The sequence below is a fragment of the Dermacentor silvarum genome, chromosome 1 (genome assembly GCF_013339745.2).
Source record: "Dermacentor silvarum isolate Dsil-2018 chromosome 1, BIME_Dsil_1.4, whole genome shotgun sequence".
NCBI lineage: Eukaryota > Metazoa > Arthropoda > Arachnida > Ixodida > Ixodidae > Dermacentor > Dermacentor silvarum.
In genome coordinates this window covers 35,339,392-35,359,957 of record NC_051154.1, presented here as the reverse complement: position 1 = coordinate 35,359,957, position 20,566 = coordinate 35,339,392, and the positions used below count along the sequence as shown (strand labels likewise).

The 20,566-nt window shown below is 44.0% G+C and overlaps 1 protein-coding gene across 1 annotated transcript in view; it reads right to left on the bottom strand.

Moving 5' to 3' along the window:
- Positions 1–607: 607 nt before the first annotated feature.
- The window catches only part of LOC119460139 (actin-interacting protein 1), a 45,814-nt gene continuing 25,855 nt past the window's right edge, over positions 608–20,566 (bottom strand). Inside the window, exons 9-16 of the mRNA XM_037721399.2 lie at positions 13,164–13,305; positions 11,981–12,062; positions 11,729–11,882; positions 11,404–11,488; positions 10,284–10,394; positions 6,247–6,414; positions 2,638–2,788; positions 608–1,705 (exon numbers count right to left, since the gene is read on the bottom strand). Of these exons, the coding sequence (XP_037577327.1) occupies positions 1,596–1,705; positions 2,638–2,788; positions 6,247–6,414; positions 10,284–10,394; positions 11,404–11,488; positions 11,729–11,882; positions 11,981–12,062; positions 13,164–13,305 (1,003 nt within the window). The 3' untranslated portion in view covers positions 608–1,595. The remainder of the gene's footprint in view (positions 1,706–2,637; positions 2,789–6,246; positions 6,415–10,283; positions 10,395–11,403; positions 11,489–11,728; positions 11,883–11,980; positions 12,063–13,163; positions 13,306–20,566) is intronic.

Genomic DNA, 20,566 nt, shown 5'->3' with positions numbered 1-20,566 from the left:
CATAGTAAGCATCATTCAAAACAAATTCATAACAAATTCCTTTGTGATAAGAAATTTTGCAAGACTCAATTAGTTGAGGTAAGTTTCATGTAACCCGAAATGTTGAAGCTGTCTAGTTTAAATACTCTATCAGCTGCATTTTACATAACTGCAATTATTTTTTTGTTGCAGGGTCAGAGCAGAAAATTTGATATTGTAATTTTACGAACCTGATTTTCTTCTCACTACAAAGCCAGTTTTAAAGAAACAGTTGAATTTGACTTGTTTATACAAGAAAATTAATTAAAATAAGTTCAGTTGTTGCCTAACAACAACGTTCTGCATCTGAGCATGCTATTTGAATAAAGAATACCTAAATTAAAACTTCTAACAGTGCCACGTAACATCAGCCTGCAAATATGGTTCTGTTCAAGACACAACTAGGTAAATCTGCAATTGTTATGCTCAAGCTGTATAAAAAATTTTATGCATCACTTAAGTTGATTATATACATACTAACGCTTTGAGGCGCATGGTCATGTTTGAAATGGCAAAGTTCTGATGAGCAGTACACAACCAGAAAAAGCAATGCCTTCTCTCACACAAACAGGAGACAAGAAGAAATGCTATCCCCCTTCTTTTATTGGCAAAGTTACCTGCATATTTTAAAAGTTAACAAAATACAGACAGTAGTCCTCAAAATGTTGCATACAAAGAAGAGCTTCACAAACCGTTTTCACAATGCTTATTTTTTTATCTTGATCCCATCATTCATGCCACAATAAATACTGGACAACTTACTGCAAGTGACACACAACCTTCACGGACTCGCACTGGGAAACTAAAAAGTGATTCACAAAGAAAAGATTAAGAGTGTGGCAAGACATTCTTCCTATTTAAGGCTCCGTGTAAGGCATGTTCTCACTGAATAAAACTGACATAGGCAGGTTATACATCAAAACAGAGTAACGAAAAAAGAAAAGAGCCATTTTAAACTCAAGCAAAAAAAAACAGAAGCAATCATAAAGCAACTGACTCAACTAAAACGCACAACTTCAACAACAAGAATTCATCAGCAACGTCCACGAGCGTTTCCTTCTGCTTTGAACTCAGGTCCATTACCAAAAAAATGTCACTGCAATTTCACAGTACAAGTTAGTCCAAGCACAGCGTTCAGTTCACACCCGTTACAGGCACGAGGGCACTACAACTCTACCTCACACCAGCACTTCAAAACAACACTAGGTGTCCGTCAGTTTTTGTTTTGTTTTTTTTCACTCCCCTTTGGCAAAAAAAGCCCCTCAAATCATAAATAATTTACCTTGCAATGCACTTCTGATTTGCTACACTGAGCATGAAAACAAAAAAAGTGAACTTGGATACATAGCCACAGCCTGCAAAAAAGAAACAACGATCTTAAACCACAACTGGTTACATGCACAAGCAAAAGAAACAAATTGCCAAAGATCCAATGCACAAAAGTGGAAGAGCTTGAACCCGAAAAGGGCTGTTCCACGCAAAAGTGGGAGGGGGAAATTGTAAAAGAAGCCAAGGCAAGAGCCCCGCCTCACTGCAGGCATGTGTAGTGTAGTGGCAGTGTCGAAAGGAAGCCTACTTCAGGAGAAAGTCACCTCCCAAATCTTCACATTGCTGTCCTGGCCAGCCGACACAATTGTCGAATTGTCCAACCATGCTAGCCTGGTGATTTGGCTCTGGGGATGAGCCTCTGTAATGAAAAAACATACTGATCAGTGCTGCAAAAAAAAAAGGGGGGGGGGGGGGGGGGAGGACCCTCACTAATATAAAGAGAAAACAATACATGCTTGCACAAGAACTAAAAAATAGAAAGCCACTAAGCCATCTTGAGATGGTCAAAAAAATAAATGAAAGCAACAACATGAACGCTACATGACTAACACACAAGATTTATTGAATATTAATGAGCTTCACTGTGGATGCATTTCATGCTGATCACTTCTTTCTGGGGTTTTACGTGCCAAAACCAGTTCTGATTATGAGGCACGCCGTAGTGGAGGGCTCCGGATTAATTTTGACCACCTGGGGTTCTTTAGCGTGCACTACAACGCAAGCACACGGGCGTTTTTGCATTTCGCCTCCATCGAAATGCGGCCGCCGCGGCCGGGATTCGATCCTGCAACCTCGTGCTCAGCAGCGCAACGCCTTACATGACTGAGCTACTGCTGCGGCTAATGCTGATCACAATAATGTGTCTGTGCACGGCGTAGTGGGAGACTCCAGATTAATTTTGACCACCCGAGGTTTTTCAACGTGCACCACTTCCAAGCAAACAAACGTTTTTGCATTTCACTTCGATATAGATGCAGCCGCTGCAGCTGAGATCAAACCTGCGACTTCGAGCTCAGCAGCTCAACACCATAGCCGCTAGACTACCGTGGCGGGGAAAGCATGCCTAATAACTTAGCAAAATGACGTCCTTGCTGAACATATTAATGAGAAATTAAATAGGGTCCGTTCAAAAAAAGCTAGCAACTAGCCCGCTGCCCCACTCTTTTCCAATGCAATTAAATCCAAACTTTCAAATCAAGCAAAAATTCAGAAAATTCAAAGGGAATCACATGGACACAGCCAAAGAATGTGCAACAAGCCAATAAAGAACAATAATAAAAAAAAACTCACTCTTGATGTTGATATGCTTTGTGGGATGCTCTGTGCTCCAAACAATCACACCAGTGTCCAAACTACCAGTAGCAAGAAACTTTGAGTCAGGTGACCAGCCAATGCAGTTCACCCGAGCTGTGTGGAAGCACCAGTCCAGCTTGTGGGCCACCTAGAAGAAAAATAATCAGGCATACATACAGAAATTGAATTTATGCAAAGATTGTGCATTGTACATGTTTGTAATTCATGAAGCAAATCTGGTTCCAAGAAATCTGGTGTGCAAGTGCAGTTCAATTTGAAGTGTTATCAGAACAAAAGAAACAATAGCAGGATGTGTTCAGATAAGGACAGACTTAGGGGGGTCTAGACATAAGCGTATCTACCGGGTGGGGGGGGGGGGGGGGCAAAATATGGCGTGACGCGTAACGCGCTGTAGCGGGTGACGCACGGGATTCGCCATACACGCTCGCATTGCGGAGAATGCCTGGTACTGGACAGTTCCCGCCCTAACAAATTTCCGACTGCGCTACTAGCAGCATGCCCAGTTTTTTTAGACCCACTAACCGTATTTGAAAACACAATCGCCTTGCTATATTTAACCTGCGGGCTAGGGTATGGAGAGGTCCGGATAAACGATTATTATCAACCGTGCCCAACAGTGTGCTTTTTAGGGCGTTATATCGTTGGGTTATGAAATGCTCGAACTATTGAATCTCCGTCCAGAGATAGTCTACATAGCGTTGCAGTCTCAGTATCTTATCACCATCAAAAATCTAATAAAACCATTTACAGGTCTAACTGTTGAATTTCATTGCAATATCACAACTTATCGTAGATATTTTCGTGAAAATGACCTTGGTCGAATGTGCAGAGCCATTTCAATACCAATAGAACACTGAACTGAAGCTTTTCTAAAGGCATGTGTCACTTCTGATTTTGTCGATTTCATTTTCAGACCAAATAAGAGCTACAATATTACTCATTTCCCGGCAGGAGCAAGAATAGCAGAGAATTCATATTTTGATGAAATGACTTTTTGGTGACATGTACCGAAAATTTTAACTGTGTAGGTTGCTTATGTGCTCAAAAAACAGTTACTGAATACTAGCTTTCTCCCAATTTTCATGTGTTATACACGGCATTTGGTTATTTCCTCCCGGTATCCTTGGTGATCTATGCGTGGCACGGCATTTATATTTATTCGAAGTACGAAGCAATGTTCTCAGTGACGAGCGATGTATGTTTATTTTGTGTAGGTTCATTACAGTCTTTGTAGAAAGTAACTCACTGAAGTGTTCCTGGGTGTCATACTGCCACTAGTCGAGATGTTTCCTAGACTCCTGAAACAACTGCACGAAATGCAGACTTGAAATTCCGTGAAAAAGGGAGAATTTTAAGCGCAATGCGTTGCAGAACTTTAACTTTCCTGCTTAAGTGCAAATGTAATATTTGCAATAATTATGATATTTGCAATAAATTATGCAAGCAAGCGATCCGGAACTTTATGAATTGGTTTTACGAACAAAGCATAATTTATCCCACTGCCCTGGGGGAACTGTGAACTCAACTGATATCAAATCTAACGATGTGTGGGTAGGGGGGAGAAGAGTAGGGAGGGAGGAAGCACACCATGGTAAATGTTATGGCGAAGTAACGTGTGTTGATGAATTACTGGCTTTTTAAAAATTTCCAACAAGAAGCGCTCCAAAGCATTACATGCAGGCAAGATTTCAAACAGAACACTCATATACAGGCACTATGCGATATAATTACAGGAAACAAACATTTTTTGAAACTATTCGAAAGAAACGGCTTTGCTGGAAATTTGGTTGTAATTCTCCAAGGTTGCACACATCTGCTGTCTTTTGTGAGTATTGCAAGTTGTTTATGTTGATTGTACTTCGTTGTGTATAACCTCGACGAAACTATTACCTTAACTAGCGATACATTTGTGCTGTATATAGACTTAAACACCAAGTACAATTCTTTGTTTAATTAGCAAAAATGTCTCTAACAAATGAGCATTTTTATGTGCGCTGCACAGCTGCTACTGGGCGGGACTAGGGACCTCTTGGCACTCGCTGCTTTTTGTCCCAGCATCATATACAGGGCCAGTATTTTGTAGCGATGCCTTTTCGATGCTAATGCCTTTTTGCGCTTGGTCAGTGGTCAGAGCAACAGACAGTCCACTCACGTTATCAATGGGATCAGCCGGCCGTGAGCGGTGGATGATAAGACTAGTATAGAATAAAGCATAAGGCATTGCTACAAAATACTGGCCTGGATTTTATATAGTGTGAAGAAATAAATGCAAATTCAAATAATCTTTCGGGCCCCCATGGTTCACCATGTGTGATTGATAAATAGGTCTATGTCTTAAATATAAAAAGATGTGACAGACGCATTTCCAGGTTTTTTCCCTTATTCTACTAGTAATTATACATACATATATATATATATATATATATAGAGAGAGAGAGAGAGAGAGAGAGAGAAAGAGACAGAGAGAGAGAGTCAGATCCTTCGCGGTTTGCCCGCACGCTTACGTTGTCCACAATATGTTGCCCACAGTAGACTTATGTTGTCCACAGTATTTTTTTTTTAATTCCCAAACTTCGTTTTTCGAGCAAGCATATCTCACTGGCCCTGAAATCAGTGGCTTCGTGAGGTCATTTTAGCTAAGATGCTGAAGCTGAAAACTTTTCTGACACATTGTCAGAAAATCGTCAGAGTTGCTCGCCAACTAAGGAAAATACTATGCGGACACCCTACAAATTTATTTCGTAATGAAATTCTCCAAGCACCAAAATTGCAAAAGTACCGAAAATTGGACAATTTTAATGGCATTTAAAAAAAAACAGTCATCGGCAATTTTCACAAACATTTTACAGAAAGCCCACCCAGGACTGCAAAAACATGTTGCATTTATTTTATTTTAAGCAAGAAAATTTAGCCTATTTTTAGACTCCTGTATTGGTCATTCTTATGATCTGTCTAGTTTTAATAAAATTGCAACTACAATTATATTGCTTTCCAAGCTCTTTATTCTTTTGGTAGAAAAGAAAAGTGACTCAGATTGTGTCTTTTCTGCCTCCGCTGAGCCATGTTTTCCTACAGCACGTTGAGGTAGCAAGCACACGAGAAGGCGCACAGTGAGCTGTTTAAGGATTGTCTAAGGAAAATACTTACGACACTACTCCCATTACACCTATCTCAAATTCTCCCCGTGTATAAGACCGATGCACCAGCCTAGTGGGAAAGCGCAATGATGCCACTGCAGTGGCAGAGTCAGCTGCCTATGTTCAAATAAGAACAGTCGCAAAAAGGATCCCATATATTCTTCATTTTCCCAAAATTTTTTATATTAGGCAGAAAAACCCTTCCTCATGACGAAACTGAGACTACTATTTCAACATAAGTCTGTTTCATACAGAAAAAAAATCCTAACTGAGATAAAGTGCAAAAATCTCGTATTGAGTCGCAACTTAGCTGAAATAAATCAAGGTGATTTTATAAATGTGTCCCAGCCAGTGATTTCATGTGAAAGGGGTTAAATGCTTCAACACAAACTGGCACACATGCTTAACAAAAAATTCAAGAGTAGTAATAAAAACATATGTAACATACCTCGTAGCTTGAGCTGAGGTACAGACGAACCATCCTGTTGGCATCAGACGCAGCCAGGTACTGGCCGTCAGGCGAGTATCTGACGTCCGTGATTGCTCCACTGTGGTCCAACACTTTTTTCTCTGTTATACTGTGACATTTCAAGACGTATACGTGCACCTTGTGATCCTAGGGGTGCATACAAGACAAAACAGCAAGAGTAAACCACTATAAAATTAAAAAGCAGTAACAATGCAACAGAACAGCCCGACATTACTTAATTTGACATTGCTTTTTTGAGCTGTGTTCAAAAGCGTCCTTTCGAACTTGATTTGTAAAATAATTTGAATCAGAGGGAGCAACCAAGAGGTAAGTTAAAAGTACTACATGTCGTGTTAAATGTAATAACAGGAATGTTTATTTGATGGAAGCAGCACTTGGCCTCCCCAAAGAGGTTTCTGGAGCAGGAAAAATCGCAGTTTAGAGCAGAAATTTATGCTTTTGAAGAGGGAAAAATTTCAATTTGGAGCAAAGCAAACAGTAGTTTGGAGCAGCAAGTTACTGCTCTATTACAGACAGAAATGGAACAGACTGGACGACGAGGATGCAACTTTTTTTTTTTTTCGTTCTTGTGGACATGGATAGAACAGCATGTGTGTTGTGTGTTTCCTTCATCGCCTCTGTGTCAATCTGGGCTTCTTAGTCCTAATAAAATGGACTGCACTTGTAGTAACCATTAGGCTTTTATAAAAGGCTTGCTTCACAGAGATGCGCTCTCACAATGATGTGCGACCAAAATTACGTCAAAACAAAACAATTTTAAAACTATACATATCACATACAGAAACCTTTGATATATCGCAAATTGACCATGAACACGACTACTGTTGGTAGAAAAATATTGTGTGCCACTCAAGTGCACGCTTACAAAGGTGTGTCAGTATATAATATGCATAGAAAAATGCCGTCAAAAGTTGAATAAAAGAGTTAAGAGTTAAGATACTGTCCAGCGTTGCACTGAAAAATAAAACTGGCCAAATTTCACATTGTACCAATTATTTTTCATTTATTTTTCATTTACAAAAATGCTATCCATGGTAGTGAAAACGAAACTATAGGCAATCTGCAACACCAAGAGACACGAGGTATCAAAGACTTGGCTTTCAGCCACGAAAAAGCCACTGTGACTCACAGCCACTATGCCCTAATCAAAAAAAATTTTTTTTTTCACTTGCATTGCAACTCTGATGCTACCACCAAGCAAATCAGCATGTCGGCACTGGCACTCCACAGGTGTTGACGCGTGTGTGCCGTGACTGAAACCACAGCCTGCTGTATAGTATTTTTCAATGCCTGCCCAGTGACGGAAATTCAGTGGTCACTCAGAGGACACAACTTTATGGGGCACGTTTAAGGTTACATCAACAAATTTCAGTGCCTGTTATGCAGAAACTAGAGTGAAGAGCTGAAACAGAGAAGCAGCGGCAGTGTGTGGCACAAGTCGCAACGACATGATTAACGTGTCTGGAAACGTGGTACTACCATAGTTGACCACTGGCTCCCATGTAGTGACTGTAGGCATCTACAAAATTTAGGAAGTTGCTGAAACACATGGCCAAAATCATGGAAGGAAGAAAAAGGTGAAAAAGCACGATTGGCTTGGCTTGTCTGGTTAGACAACATTGCACCCCACAGCTTCTATTTCATCACCAATATGCATAAGCCTGTTATGCGAATAGAGGGTGGGGAAAGGGCACTTTTTCAAGTAGGTGCGTGTTAGCACAGGTGTGGCGCGATACCCATGAAAAATAGCAATTTCACATAGCACATGTAGCAAGATTTTTATCATGATGCAGTTACTGTTAGCAGCAACTGGAGCAGCACTTCCATCAGGCATTTCCTGTTGACATTGTTGGGCATGTGCCATGAACACTGCAAGCGTGCCACTTGCTATGTACACATAGTTTACAAAGAAAGGAAAAAGATCTAGTACAGGAGAATGTGGGTGGGAAGACAAAACCAAGTAAGTGGAATACAGTGTTTCATTTTTAGCAGCACCAAATTTTTAAAAATTGCCTGCGGCAGATAGCACAATTATAATCCTTGATCTAAACTACTCGATGAGGCGGCCATTACTTCCACGAGAAATCAAAATGCCTAATTGAGTAATAAACATAATTATGCTAATTACCTTTTTAAATAATTATTTTAAGGCACATCTTTCAATCTACGAATTATAGCCGCTGAGTTCGCAAAGCATGTCCACTTGGAACGAATTGTCAGGACTGAACCAGTTTAGAGATATATTTTTCAGTGTCCGATAAAATTCATGGGCATTCCAGTTAACTTTGTGCTTCAATGCATAAAACAGCGTTTTCCTCAGAAAGTTAACTGGAATGCCCATGCATTTCGTCGGACACTTTGAAAATTAATATCTCGAAACTGGTTCAGTCCTGACAATTCGTTCCAAGTGGATATGCCTTGCGAACTCAGCGGCTATAATTCGTAGATTGAAAGATGTGCCGTAAAATGATTAATTAAAAAGTTAATTAGCATAATTATGTTAAATATTTAATTAGGTTTTTGATTTCTCGTGGAATGGCCGCCTCATCGAGTAGTATAGATCAAGGATTATAATCGTGCTATCTGCCACAGGCAATTTTAAAAAATTTGGTGCAGCTAAAATGAAACGCCCTGTATATAGGCAGGCAGAAATGGCACAAAAGCATGGACAAACACAAGGAAACTAACTACAATAAGAGGCCCCAATTCAGTCTGACTATGGAACCTCCTTCTGTATATCTTGACGTGAAAAATATTTTGTGAATTAATAAAAAAATTGATTTAAATAAGAACCTGCATGTGCGCTGATGGAAATATAACTTAAGTGGGCTGCTTTCATTGGCATTATCTTGAACATTGTAAACCACGACAAACTTGCACAGGGACAGTGTCGGTACAATTATGGCAGACTGAAATGAGCTTGAAAGTGGAAGTGGAACCGACTAAAACCGGTGTGGCTCTTTGGGCACAATAACAATTCCAACCGAGCTTTACAGCTGATATTGGCACTTCAAGATCACCTGTAAAATGAGTGCTTCTGTGACTAATCATTGAGGACCATCAGAGTAATTTCCTTTGAACAATGAATAACTCGTAGAAGGACCTTAAGAATTTTCTTGATTTGCATCGAGGCTGTTGTATTTAGCACGTTTTTAGCGCACATTCTGTGTTCTTTCCTTATTCCTCGTCCATTTGTGCAGTCCTACAATAGATAATTTGAACTGATTTTGTATGTCCTCAAGTTCAGGCTTGGAAGTCAATTGTAATCGACTTCCGATAGCTTGAACTCCCTCAGGGCATGCAACAAATCAACCATGATCTCCGAGGCTTGAGTTTGGTCACTACAAATCTAGGAAGCATGACAACTATTAGAAGATGTCAGCATCTCTCCTCTGTAGTTTGGTACCATGGTCCTTCTGCCATTTGGTACCAGTGCTGCAGTTTGGTTCTTAACATCATACACAAAGGGAGTTCAAAGAATAATTTAAGCCTTTTTAAAAAGTCGGCTGGTTGTATACCATGCACTCATACACAGTGCACTGCAGATTTCAACATATGTCGAAACAAGACACAAAGCTACACGTTTTGTCCTAGCGCGTCGCGTAGTACCTGCTTTTATGAACACTAGTGAAGAGAAGCTTTGCATCACGTTTTTGTGCATTGAGCCACCTACCCCAGGAAATGCATATAAAGCACACTATAGTGTAATGAACTACAGTTGCTCAACTACAAGTTCCTAATCATCTGTTCTATTAACTGTAGTATTTATATTCTGCATGAATAAAAAAAAATTGTCTTGCCTAATTCAACATGCACTTATTTACCCTTTCCTCATTCTGATTCCTCCTTTCGATACATATTTTTTAATGGGCTGTCCCCTGCCCACTACATTTTTAGACTTCAAGACCTTCTATGCTAAAACACAATTTCATATCTGGGTGTGTCCAATAAAACAGAAAAGAAACTAGAAGCAGCATCACAAGGTTTGCACTGACCCTAGCTCCACCAATAGCAAGGTCTGGCTCTTGGGGGTGCACAGTGACACAACTTGGTTCATAGTCCACAGGATGTGAAGCAACCTTCATGTCATTTTCCACCAACGAGATCTGCATTAGAAACAAAAGTGAAAGACCAGCTTAAGTTTTACTAAGCAATGTGTACAGTGCTCACGGAATGAAACGCGAGAGTAAATCTTTAAGGTGGAACACTTAATATGTGCAGTTACTCTACTCCAGAGTTATATGCCATGTCGCTAAGAATATGGTCACTATAGGTGATGTGGTCTCTGATCAAAGTGTCAAAAACAAAATTACGCCGATGTCACATGAACTGCAAACGTTGCAAACGCAAGTATGCCCATTGGTTAGGCCTAAATTGATGCATTTCATTTCGTGTGCACTGTACATTGACAAGCTGGTGGCAGTAGCATGTAACACTTCATATCATTTGCCAACAGACATCAGACGAAGGACTGCTGAGGCCATAACTATTATGTAAGGATTCTTTTCCTTCTATTCTCTTCCTTTCCTATCCGCCATTGCAGTGAGGGGCCAATACAGGTGACAATGAAGGCGTGGTGTTATAGCAGCCAATGATGAAGGACAACAAGATTAAAAAATTAGAAGGATCACTACATAATACAGCCCCTAGTCTGCAGTATGGATTGCATCACACACTTTGACCACGTGCATAGTTACTTGATTTTGTTTCATGAATTTTTAGGTTTTTGGAAGTTCCTGTCATAACGACACTAACCGCCATATTCAAGAACGCAACTTAAGTTTAAGCCCATGCTTGACTTGATTTGAGTGAAGGCTGGTGTGAATGTGTTCAGGACGCTCATTGCGTTTCCTTTGGCGCGTTCATGACAGGCGTCATTTAAATGAAGTCAAGCATGGGTTTCAACTTAAGTTGCATTCTTGAATACGGGGGTTAGCTTTGTTACTAAAAGCAGTGTTACTTAAAACCCTGTCAGCTGCAAATAAAACCAGTTGGAAGTAATCTCGTGCTTAATTCGGTACTGAAAGAAGACAGGGATAAATGTGACATTTGCTGACCTTTGAATGATCACATCATCAGGTTTCAAGCTAATCATGAGAGAAAAATAACACTCACATCACAAATGTCTGCCACAATCACCAAGTTTCCATCCGCTGTAGCCATGCCACGTGGCTGCGAGTCCATTTTGACACACAGGTTTCTGGCAAAAGGAAAGCATATGGCCTTTAAAGCAATAAAGGTGTGTAAAATACAGACAAGCTTCAATGCAACACACAACGATAATACTTAACACATATCAAAAAGAAGAGTACCATATATGTACACAGCAGAAAAAATCTCTTGAAAAACAGTGCGAAATTTTATTCTGCAGCATCATAACAATAGGCAGCTTTATAGAAAGCGCATGCAAGGAAAAAGAAAAACAATCAACAACACTTACGAGTACTGATTTGACAACAAGCTTATGGACCGCACAGTGTCATCTAGGCCGCAAGTGTAGATGGAGTCGGTGCCAGTGCACATGTCCTGTACTTGGTTGCTGTGGCTGTTCCCAGACACTCTATCCTGGTCTCCAGATGCAGCATCCCAGAAGCATGTGCTGCTATCAAGGAATGCAACTAGGCCCATTGGAACCTTAAACAAGACTCCCAAAAGACATCCCACAGAAAGCAAGTACTATGCACAAGGATACTGATGCAACCATCGTGACTGCCAGTGTATATTGTCTCTCTGTTTGGACTCACAGCAAGCGCCGTGATGGACTTGTGATGGCCCTGGAAAACAAAGTTATTTAAATTGGTGAATTTCCCTGTAAACAATAAACCCAGATCAAATTTGGTTGTGGTAAGTGCTGAGAAGACAGCAGATTGCATATTTTGCTCTGTATTGCATCAGCACACAGAACATTTCAGTTCAGCTCCCCCGGCTTTTTCTTCACTTCCTTATCTTATACATGCCAACACACTTCCAACAACAGGATGCTGAAGGCTACTTTCCGAGTGCTACAGTAACAAAAAAAGATGAAAAGAAACAACTCTGCATTATTCTGAAAAGAAAAATTTGTAGGCACAGTAGTCAGCAGAGAGGTAGTGGAAATGAGTTCACGTTGATCCTCCAACTCTTGTGACACATTTCAATAACAAGGTTACGTTCAGCTTTCTAGACACTGCGAAAGACTGAGGTGGAGCCACACTTTTCAAACAGGTGTGGAATGACAGAAAAAGTGACAACTCATGCACCTGATAAACTGCCTAGAGCAATATACAGAGACCAGAGTTCTTATTCTAACAGTTCTAAAACTTCATTAGTATGCGCACTTACCACTGCTTTAACATCGGTGGACTCTCACAAAAACAGCATTTCTTGGCCTGCATTATTTCATAGAACACTTGCAATAGTTGTCTGCAGGTTTGTCCAGACTTTTAGGCCCAGACAAGCAGCAAAACCAGCTTACATCTATACAACAGTTCTATTGGCAAAATGTGCGTACAGCAGTGGTTTAAAATTTTTTCTGGACAAAACAGGCATGCAAAGATGCAAAGTGCTTTACTGAACAATGCAGGCCAAAAAATGGAATCTTGCAGTGCAATTTATCGAAAACAAAGCAGCGGTATGTGCAATATCTTTCAAAGTTGTCAGAATAAAAATGCAGGCTACTGTGCTACAGCATTGGCTAATGAAGTGCCTTAGCCAGCCCCTTACAAGAGGAACAGGTGGCATGGGTACTGTTGAGCCCAAAATACAGTCCATTTGCTGATGCAAATTCAATGGCAAACTCGGGTAGAGTAAGCCAGCACTGGTAGCATGCTCTAGAAGGACGCTTGCTCATCAAATTCGAGTGCCGCTTAAATTGAACAATTTAACAGTTCACTCACCTTGATCACTCTTCGAGGCTTCTCAGGGTTGTTGACATCCAGGTAATTGATGAATCCAGAGAGAGATACTGAGAGCAGGTAGTCTCCTTGCCAAAGACAACTCACTTGCTGGTCCATAACGTCCGTACCCATGACAAACTCGCTGCAATGCAGTAAAAGGAATTAAGAAATCGGGAGCGACATTTTGCAGCAATCAAATTTTTCGTTCTAATCATATCTGTCAAGCCTACAGGCCAAGTGCAAGATAATGGCTACAGGCTCTCCTGTAGCTGCTGTAATTCCGCTGCTGCTGCTGCCAAACTTGCGTGCCAGACTTGCTGCCTCACATATGCTGTACATGAGTACCGTACTATCCGATGTATAAGTCGCGTTCTTTTTTTTTTCTGAATTTCTCGTCGGTGCATTTTATAGAACAGTGCAACATATACATTTTTTTTTTCCGGAAAAAACTGTCGTCAAAATTGGATCGAATACTATGGCCATGCGAAGCGCGCTGGGCCGACCTCCTCTGGCAGTTGCTATGAGTTGTGTGCGTGCTATGGATGTAGTGGGTTCTTCTCGTCAGCTAGTTGCCGAGCGCTGCGCGAGAAGGACAGAGCAGCAACGCAAGCGGCGACAGGCCGACCGCGAATCGACCAACTCCAACGTCGTCGCATCTACAGATCACTTTCAAAACAAGATTTGGCGCATGCCACTGTGCAAACTATGCAGTTGCTACCAGAGTACAAGCCGCCGCCGCCCCCCCCCCCCCCCCTGCACTGGCTTCCCGCTTACCTCCCTTGTACGCGATTCGGCTCACCGTCGCACGCTTTCACTCACACGTATAGCATACAGCGCGCGGGGACAATGTTATCGCCCTTGCACTTTATACGGAACACCGCAGGAACCACGACGGCAGAAATGCACCTGGAGTTTCCACATCTTTCCTTTCGCAATTCTATAGTAATGGCACCGATACGCTTGCGCATGACCCGCACTCATGAAGTGAAACGTCACTGTATTTTCTTTAAATCACTTACCGAATGAAGAGGTGCGTGTTATACACTGGTGCTACTTATATATGTTTTTTTTTTTTTGGAGAAACTACCGTTTTGAGGGGGGGTGCGACTTATACAAAGGTGCGACTTATAGACCGGAAAATAAGGTAATCTTGATGGCCACCCACACAGAAGACGTTTGCCTCTCATGCGATAGATAAACAGATTAGATAGCCTTATTAAATGAAAAGTATGTCAAAATTTGTTTAATTTACACGGCTGTTCCAGAATAACCAAATCACAAGGAAAACCTTCTCGCTCTGCACAAATGGTCCTTGATGATGCAAATTCCAGCTTTGACATGGCAATCACTTTTTCTGAGGTCATCCAAAAGCTGGATTTTCTAATGCCCTTAAAGGATAAAATGGACGACATCGAGCAATCAATCCATACTATGTCCAATCATTTTGATGAAATATTCGGCCATCTTGACAACCAAGACAAGGAAATTGGTCATCTAGTGTAAAGGCTAGAAAAAGTTGAAAATGCACAATCAGACAACTCCCTTGGTGCAGACAGATCTTGAAACACGAAGCAGGAGGAAAAATCTAGAAATGCACGGTGTGCCTAGTTTGAATGACAAATCTGAACAACAAAAAGATCAGTGGCTTCAAAACAGAAAACTTCTTAAGAGAATGGCTAAGCTGTCTACCTCAGTGAAAATTTAACGTGAAGAATGCAGCACCTTCATCTGGTCACTAAAGAATGGGCCCTCAAACACGACTGCCGTTTTGTTTGGCATGCCTTAATCACATGAAGGAAGGTGATCAGGCTCGAGTTGTGAAAGGTGAGTGACCTCACACGTGTGGTGCCTTAGTTCTGTGTCAGTGTTCACAGCTATACATAGACACATTTTCAATGAGGACACTTATCGGATACTTACACCATCATGAGATCCGTAATAGTGCTTCTTTTCAACAACACAACCCATGGATACAGAAATGTTTTCATATAAATGCATGATCCATTAAAAACAAGCAAGATGAGTTCACAACTCTTCTAGGCAGCTCTGGCTTTCCTTTTGATGTGGTTATGGTATCAGAAGCTTGTTTTTTCACATTTGCTTTAAATCGCAACACATGGCGCGGTGGTGGTGTACGTATGCTCATAAATAAACCTTGATTGTGAAGAGTTGAATCAATGGTGTATTATATCGAATGACCCTCAAATATCGTCCTGTATAATGAACAACATTGTTATTTCTGTGTTCTATAGGCTGCCGTGGGGTGGCTTATTTTCATTCCTTAAAACATTGGAGTCACATCCTGCTTTTGTAACAAAAAATAAGTACGTCCTTACATGTGGCAACTTCAACATAAGATATGTCACGTGAAACATAAACTAGTGTCAATTTTGACGTTTTGGTTAGGTGCTTTGGAATTAATAACATGAACACTATATATATATATATATATATATATATATATATATATATATACACACACACACGCTTTACATATGAATCCCACACATGCATTGATTATTCTTTACAAATATCGACCCTGATGTTATTCACACAGAAGTAACCTTCTGTGACATAAGTGACCACATGGGGATTTATCTGTTCGTGCAAAAAAATGATCTCAAACGCCAGTGGGGGGAGGCGCTGCGATCGCCGAGGAGTGCAGACGTGCTCACGTCGGCTCCGTGTTCGTGAAATGATTTTGCAGCATTTCTTGCGTCTTGTTGCCTAATTTTTACACCAGTCGATCCGTGAAGCTACCAGGACTCTGTGGACACCTCATTTTCAGGTGGGACATTCCATTTTCCTGTGCTACGAACATTTTTGTGGATCGACCACGTCGCCGCCGCGCGTGCACCGGGCTCCCAGGTGCACCGGCTGCGTGCCGGCTACGCGGCGCGCACTCGTGCGAGCTCCGTATCACCGATCGAGTTATCTGCCCCATCAGCCAGCATGGACGACCTCGAAGAGACCGCCGAGATGGGCTGGCGAACAACTCGCCTTCACCAACCGGCAAAGCTGAGTGTCGACTCTTCACCCCAAAGTGACTCCACCCAAACCTCAAGGACTCGCTCTCACTCCAAGACCAGGCCACCAGTCAAAGCGCAAGTTCTCAAGGCTGGACGCATGCCTCCGCTACCTTCCAACGAAATCAAGATTATCATTCGCCCCAAGGGAGCCCTCAACATTGCCAAAATTGGTAGTCCTACCGTGATTACAGCCGTACTCCAAGCCGCACAGCTCAGCCCAGCAGATATTCAACAAGACACCGTGTGCCCCAACACCCAACAAAACATTGTCGTTGTCAGTAAGCCAAGCCCGCAGAACACCGACCGGTACGTCTGCATAAAATCCATTCAAGTCAATGGGATCACGCACGATGTTAACGCGTATGAGACGGCCGCCGAAGACACCACGAAGGGAGTCCATCCGCAGAATCCCCCTCTCCGATACCCCACAGCAAATCAACGCGAATATCGTAAATACCCGCAACCCCCTCGCACTAGCTGCAAAACACATTGGAACTACAACCACCGTTGTCATCGCCTTCAGAGGCCCCGACGTGCCATATCAGGTTCGTTACGGAGCCACCTTAATCCCATGCTCATTATACCGCAAGCAAATAGAAATTTGCTACCAATGCGGCCGCCTCGGACACCGCATGGATGTCTGCCCTTTTCCCAATAACAAGATCTGCCGAGGTTGCGGAGTCCGCAACCCACCTCCCGACCACACGTGTAACCCCAAATGCTCGCTATGCGGCGGCCCTCATCTCACGGCAGACAAATCGTGCACGGCTCGCTACAAGACACCGTACGATATTCGCAAGCGCATCGGGGAATGCCGAGCAGCAACGCAAGTAACCCTTCAAGAAAGTGACTTCCCGCCCATGAACTACAAGCACCGCTCCAGATCCCGGTCTCCATCACGCTCGAGGCAACATTGTTCCCGGACCCCTTCACGTTCAAGACAGCGCCGTTCCCGATCCAGATCTACTTCTACGCCACCCGCCAAGCCTCCTACCAACAAGGTGAGCTTCGCAGAAGCCCTTACGGGCACCTCGCGAGAGGGTCGCAACACACCTTCCCCAGCGTCCACTAACACTAATGATAACGCAGAAATAGCTCACCTCAAAAAAGAAAACGCCATTATGCGCGACCTAATTCAAAAGCTCTCGCAAGAGGTTCGCGACCTCAAACAATCCAAAACACCCGCTCCTACACCACCCGCCGAAGCGTCCCCTTCCTCTAGCCATGACGCCCCAATGACACCGGCCCCCAAAAAGCGGGCCCTTCAAGAGGGAGCCGCGGGCCAAGTGCGCTCAGAGGTTAAGGACATGCTAGTCTCACTACAAAGCACGATGGAAACACTCCAGAATGCAGTCGAGTCCGTACAACACGCCCTTCTCGCCCTGGCACAGCACGTGACAAACGTTGAAAACCACCTACAAACTCTCCCCATGCCCGCTCCCCATGCCCGCTCCCCCTGCCCGCGAAACCCCGGCACTGCTCATGATGGCATCCCCCAATCCCCATCATGGCCCACCCTAACAACGATACACTTATCTGGCAGTGGAACTGCCAAGGCTATCTCCGCAAGCAACCAGTCATCCGTCAACACCTACGTACCCTCGCCCGGCAACCGGACGTCATCATGATTCAAGAAACCCATATCGATTCGGTCACCCTCCCAGGTTACCAACCTTTCATCCCATCAGACGCTTCTCGCCGCCTCTGCACCTTCGTCCGCAAGAGAATCACCGCCATTGAACACAATCTGCACGTCCGAAACATCGAACACCTTCTCGTTGAACTTATACCCACTAGGAAACGTAAGGAAAGTATTTTTCTCCTTAACGTGTATAGCCATCCCTCTGCCAAAGTTCGAAGCCGCTTTCTCACCCTCTTCAAAAAGGCCCTTAACGTAGCTGGCAGCAACCCGCTCGTTATCGGTGGAGACTTCAACCTCCCCCACACGGTATGGGGATATGGCTACTCTACGACGGCGGCTCGAAACCTCTGGCAAGACTCCCAGGACCTCGGCCTCACTTTTATTACAGACCCCACGTTCCCTACACGCCTCGGTAACTCCACTTCCCGCGACACTACCCCCGACCTCACATTTACCAAGAATGTCACCAACGCCCAATGGAGCAACACACAACATGATCTCGGTAGTGACCACTTCATCATTGCCATACTTATCCCTCGGATAGCTGCAGTCACCACCAAACCCCGAGAGTTCACCTGGGTTGACTGGGATGCATTTCGAAAGCATCGATCTGCTGACCCGCACGCGGAACGCATAGCGGACATTGATGCATGAACCCGAAATCTCCAATCTGATACCAAGGCAGCCACACACACTGTTACCACCGATGCCCCCGTCGAGCGCATGGACAGCAGACTAGCTCATCTCCTCGCGGCTAAAACATCCATCTTATCCCGTTGGAAAGGGCAACGTCTCAACAGGCGCCTCCGCGCTAAAATAGCCCTCCTCAACAAGGAAATCGAAGCCCATTGCCTCACCCTCAGCCGTCAACAATGGACTGAACTGTGCAATACTGCTGACGGCAAGATCCATTGTGCCTCTTCTTGGAAGCTTCTCAAACACCTCCTCGATAGTCAAGCCACCCGCTCTTCCCAACAAGATCGCCTCACTAAACTTCTCTATACAGAAACGAAGAAACAGGGCAGCGCCCAAGTCTTTGACCAACTTACTAACAAGTATCTCCCCGTGGGCCCAGTGCAGTCTCACGGCTCCTACACCGGGGCCCCCAACCCCCCACTGGACGAAGATTTTAGTGTCGCTGAGATTCAAGCCGCCCTACACAAATTAAACAGCCGCTCTGCCCCTGGCCCCGACGGGGTCACTAACAAAGCCCTCCGTAACCTGGATGACGCCTCCGTCACCCACCTTACAGATTATATCAATGACTGCTGGCGTAAAGGTGCAATTCCCCCAGCCTGGAAAACAGCAAAGGTCATCCTTATTCCCAAATCTGGCAAATCCTCTAGCCTCGATCACCTTCGCCCCATCTCCCTAACTTCATGTGTGGGAAAGGTTATGGAGCATGCCTTCCTCACCCGAATTAACACTCATCTGGAAGACACTGCAGCGTATCCTCAGTCATTGGCTTCCGGGCTCACCTGTCGACCCAAGACGCCATGCTACAGCTTAAGCACCATATACTTGAAGGTAGAACCCGCACTACTAAAGCAATACTCGGCCTCGACCTCGAAAAGGCCTTTGACAGCATAGCCCATTCCACAATTCTCGACCGCATCTCACGCCTTAACCTCGGTGCGCGCACTTATAAGTATGTCAGAGACTTTCTGTCTAATCGCACGGCCTTCCTCTCGGTGGGGGGTCTCCACTCCGACGCCCGGACTCTGGGCAGCGCGGGAACCCCCCAGGGCTCCGTTATCTCCCCAATGCTCTTTAATCTCGTCATGATCGATCTTGCCAAGGAGTTGCAGCAAGTAGACGGTGTCAAGCACACCATCTACGCTGACGATATCACCATATGGGCCCATCAAGGCAGTGACGGCCAAATGGAAACGGCACTACAATCCGCCATTGAAACAGTCGAGACCTATCTCCAAGGCACTGGGCTTCGCTGCTCTCCCGAGAAGTCCGAACTCCTCCTCTACAGGCCTACTCTCCGTGGCCGCCGTCCGAAACATTCCACCGCTAAACGCCAATACGAAGACATCGCGCTTCACCTCACGGATGGCAGCCCCATCCCCCTCGTCACCAATATCCGTGTGCTCGGCATGCTTATAGAGGCGAACGGAGCGAATGGCATGGCCCTCGCAAAAATCCAGGTCAATGCATTCAACACCATGAGACTTTTGAAGCGGGTCTCCAACCGCCGTGGGGGTATGAAAGAGGAGAATCTCCTCCGATTAATCTAGTCATTCGTAATTTGCCACATCGCCTACGTTGCTGCGTTTCTAAATTGGTACAAGGCTGAACAAAACAAACTGAACATCCTCCTACGCGGTATCTATAAACAAGCCCTCGGCCTCCCCGGTTACACCAGCACTGACCTTCTCCTTCAACCAGGCGTCCATAACACACTAGACGAGCTCATCGAGGCCCAACGCCGCTCTCAGCTGGAGAGACTCACTCACAGCGACGGGCCGCCACATCCTTACCTCGCTCGGTATTACCTACCACCATCAACACGGCCATAAACACCAGATCCCCTCCACCATACGACCCTGGATTCACGCCGACCCTATCCCCAGAAACATGCACCCCGAATACAACCGCGCACGCCGCACAGCACGTGCCACGGCTCTCACCAAAGCCTTTTTGCTCGCAACGACGGTGTGAGTTTTGTCGACGCCGCCAAATATCCCCACGGTACCCGCTTTGCAGCCGTCACCCATACGTGA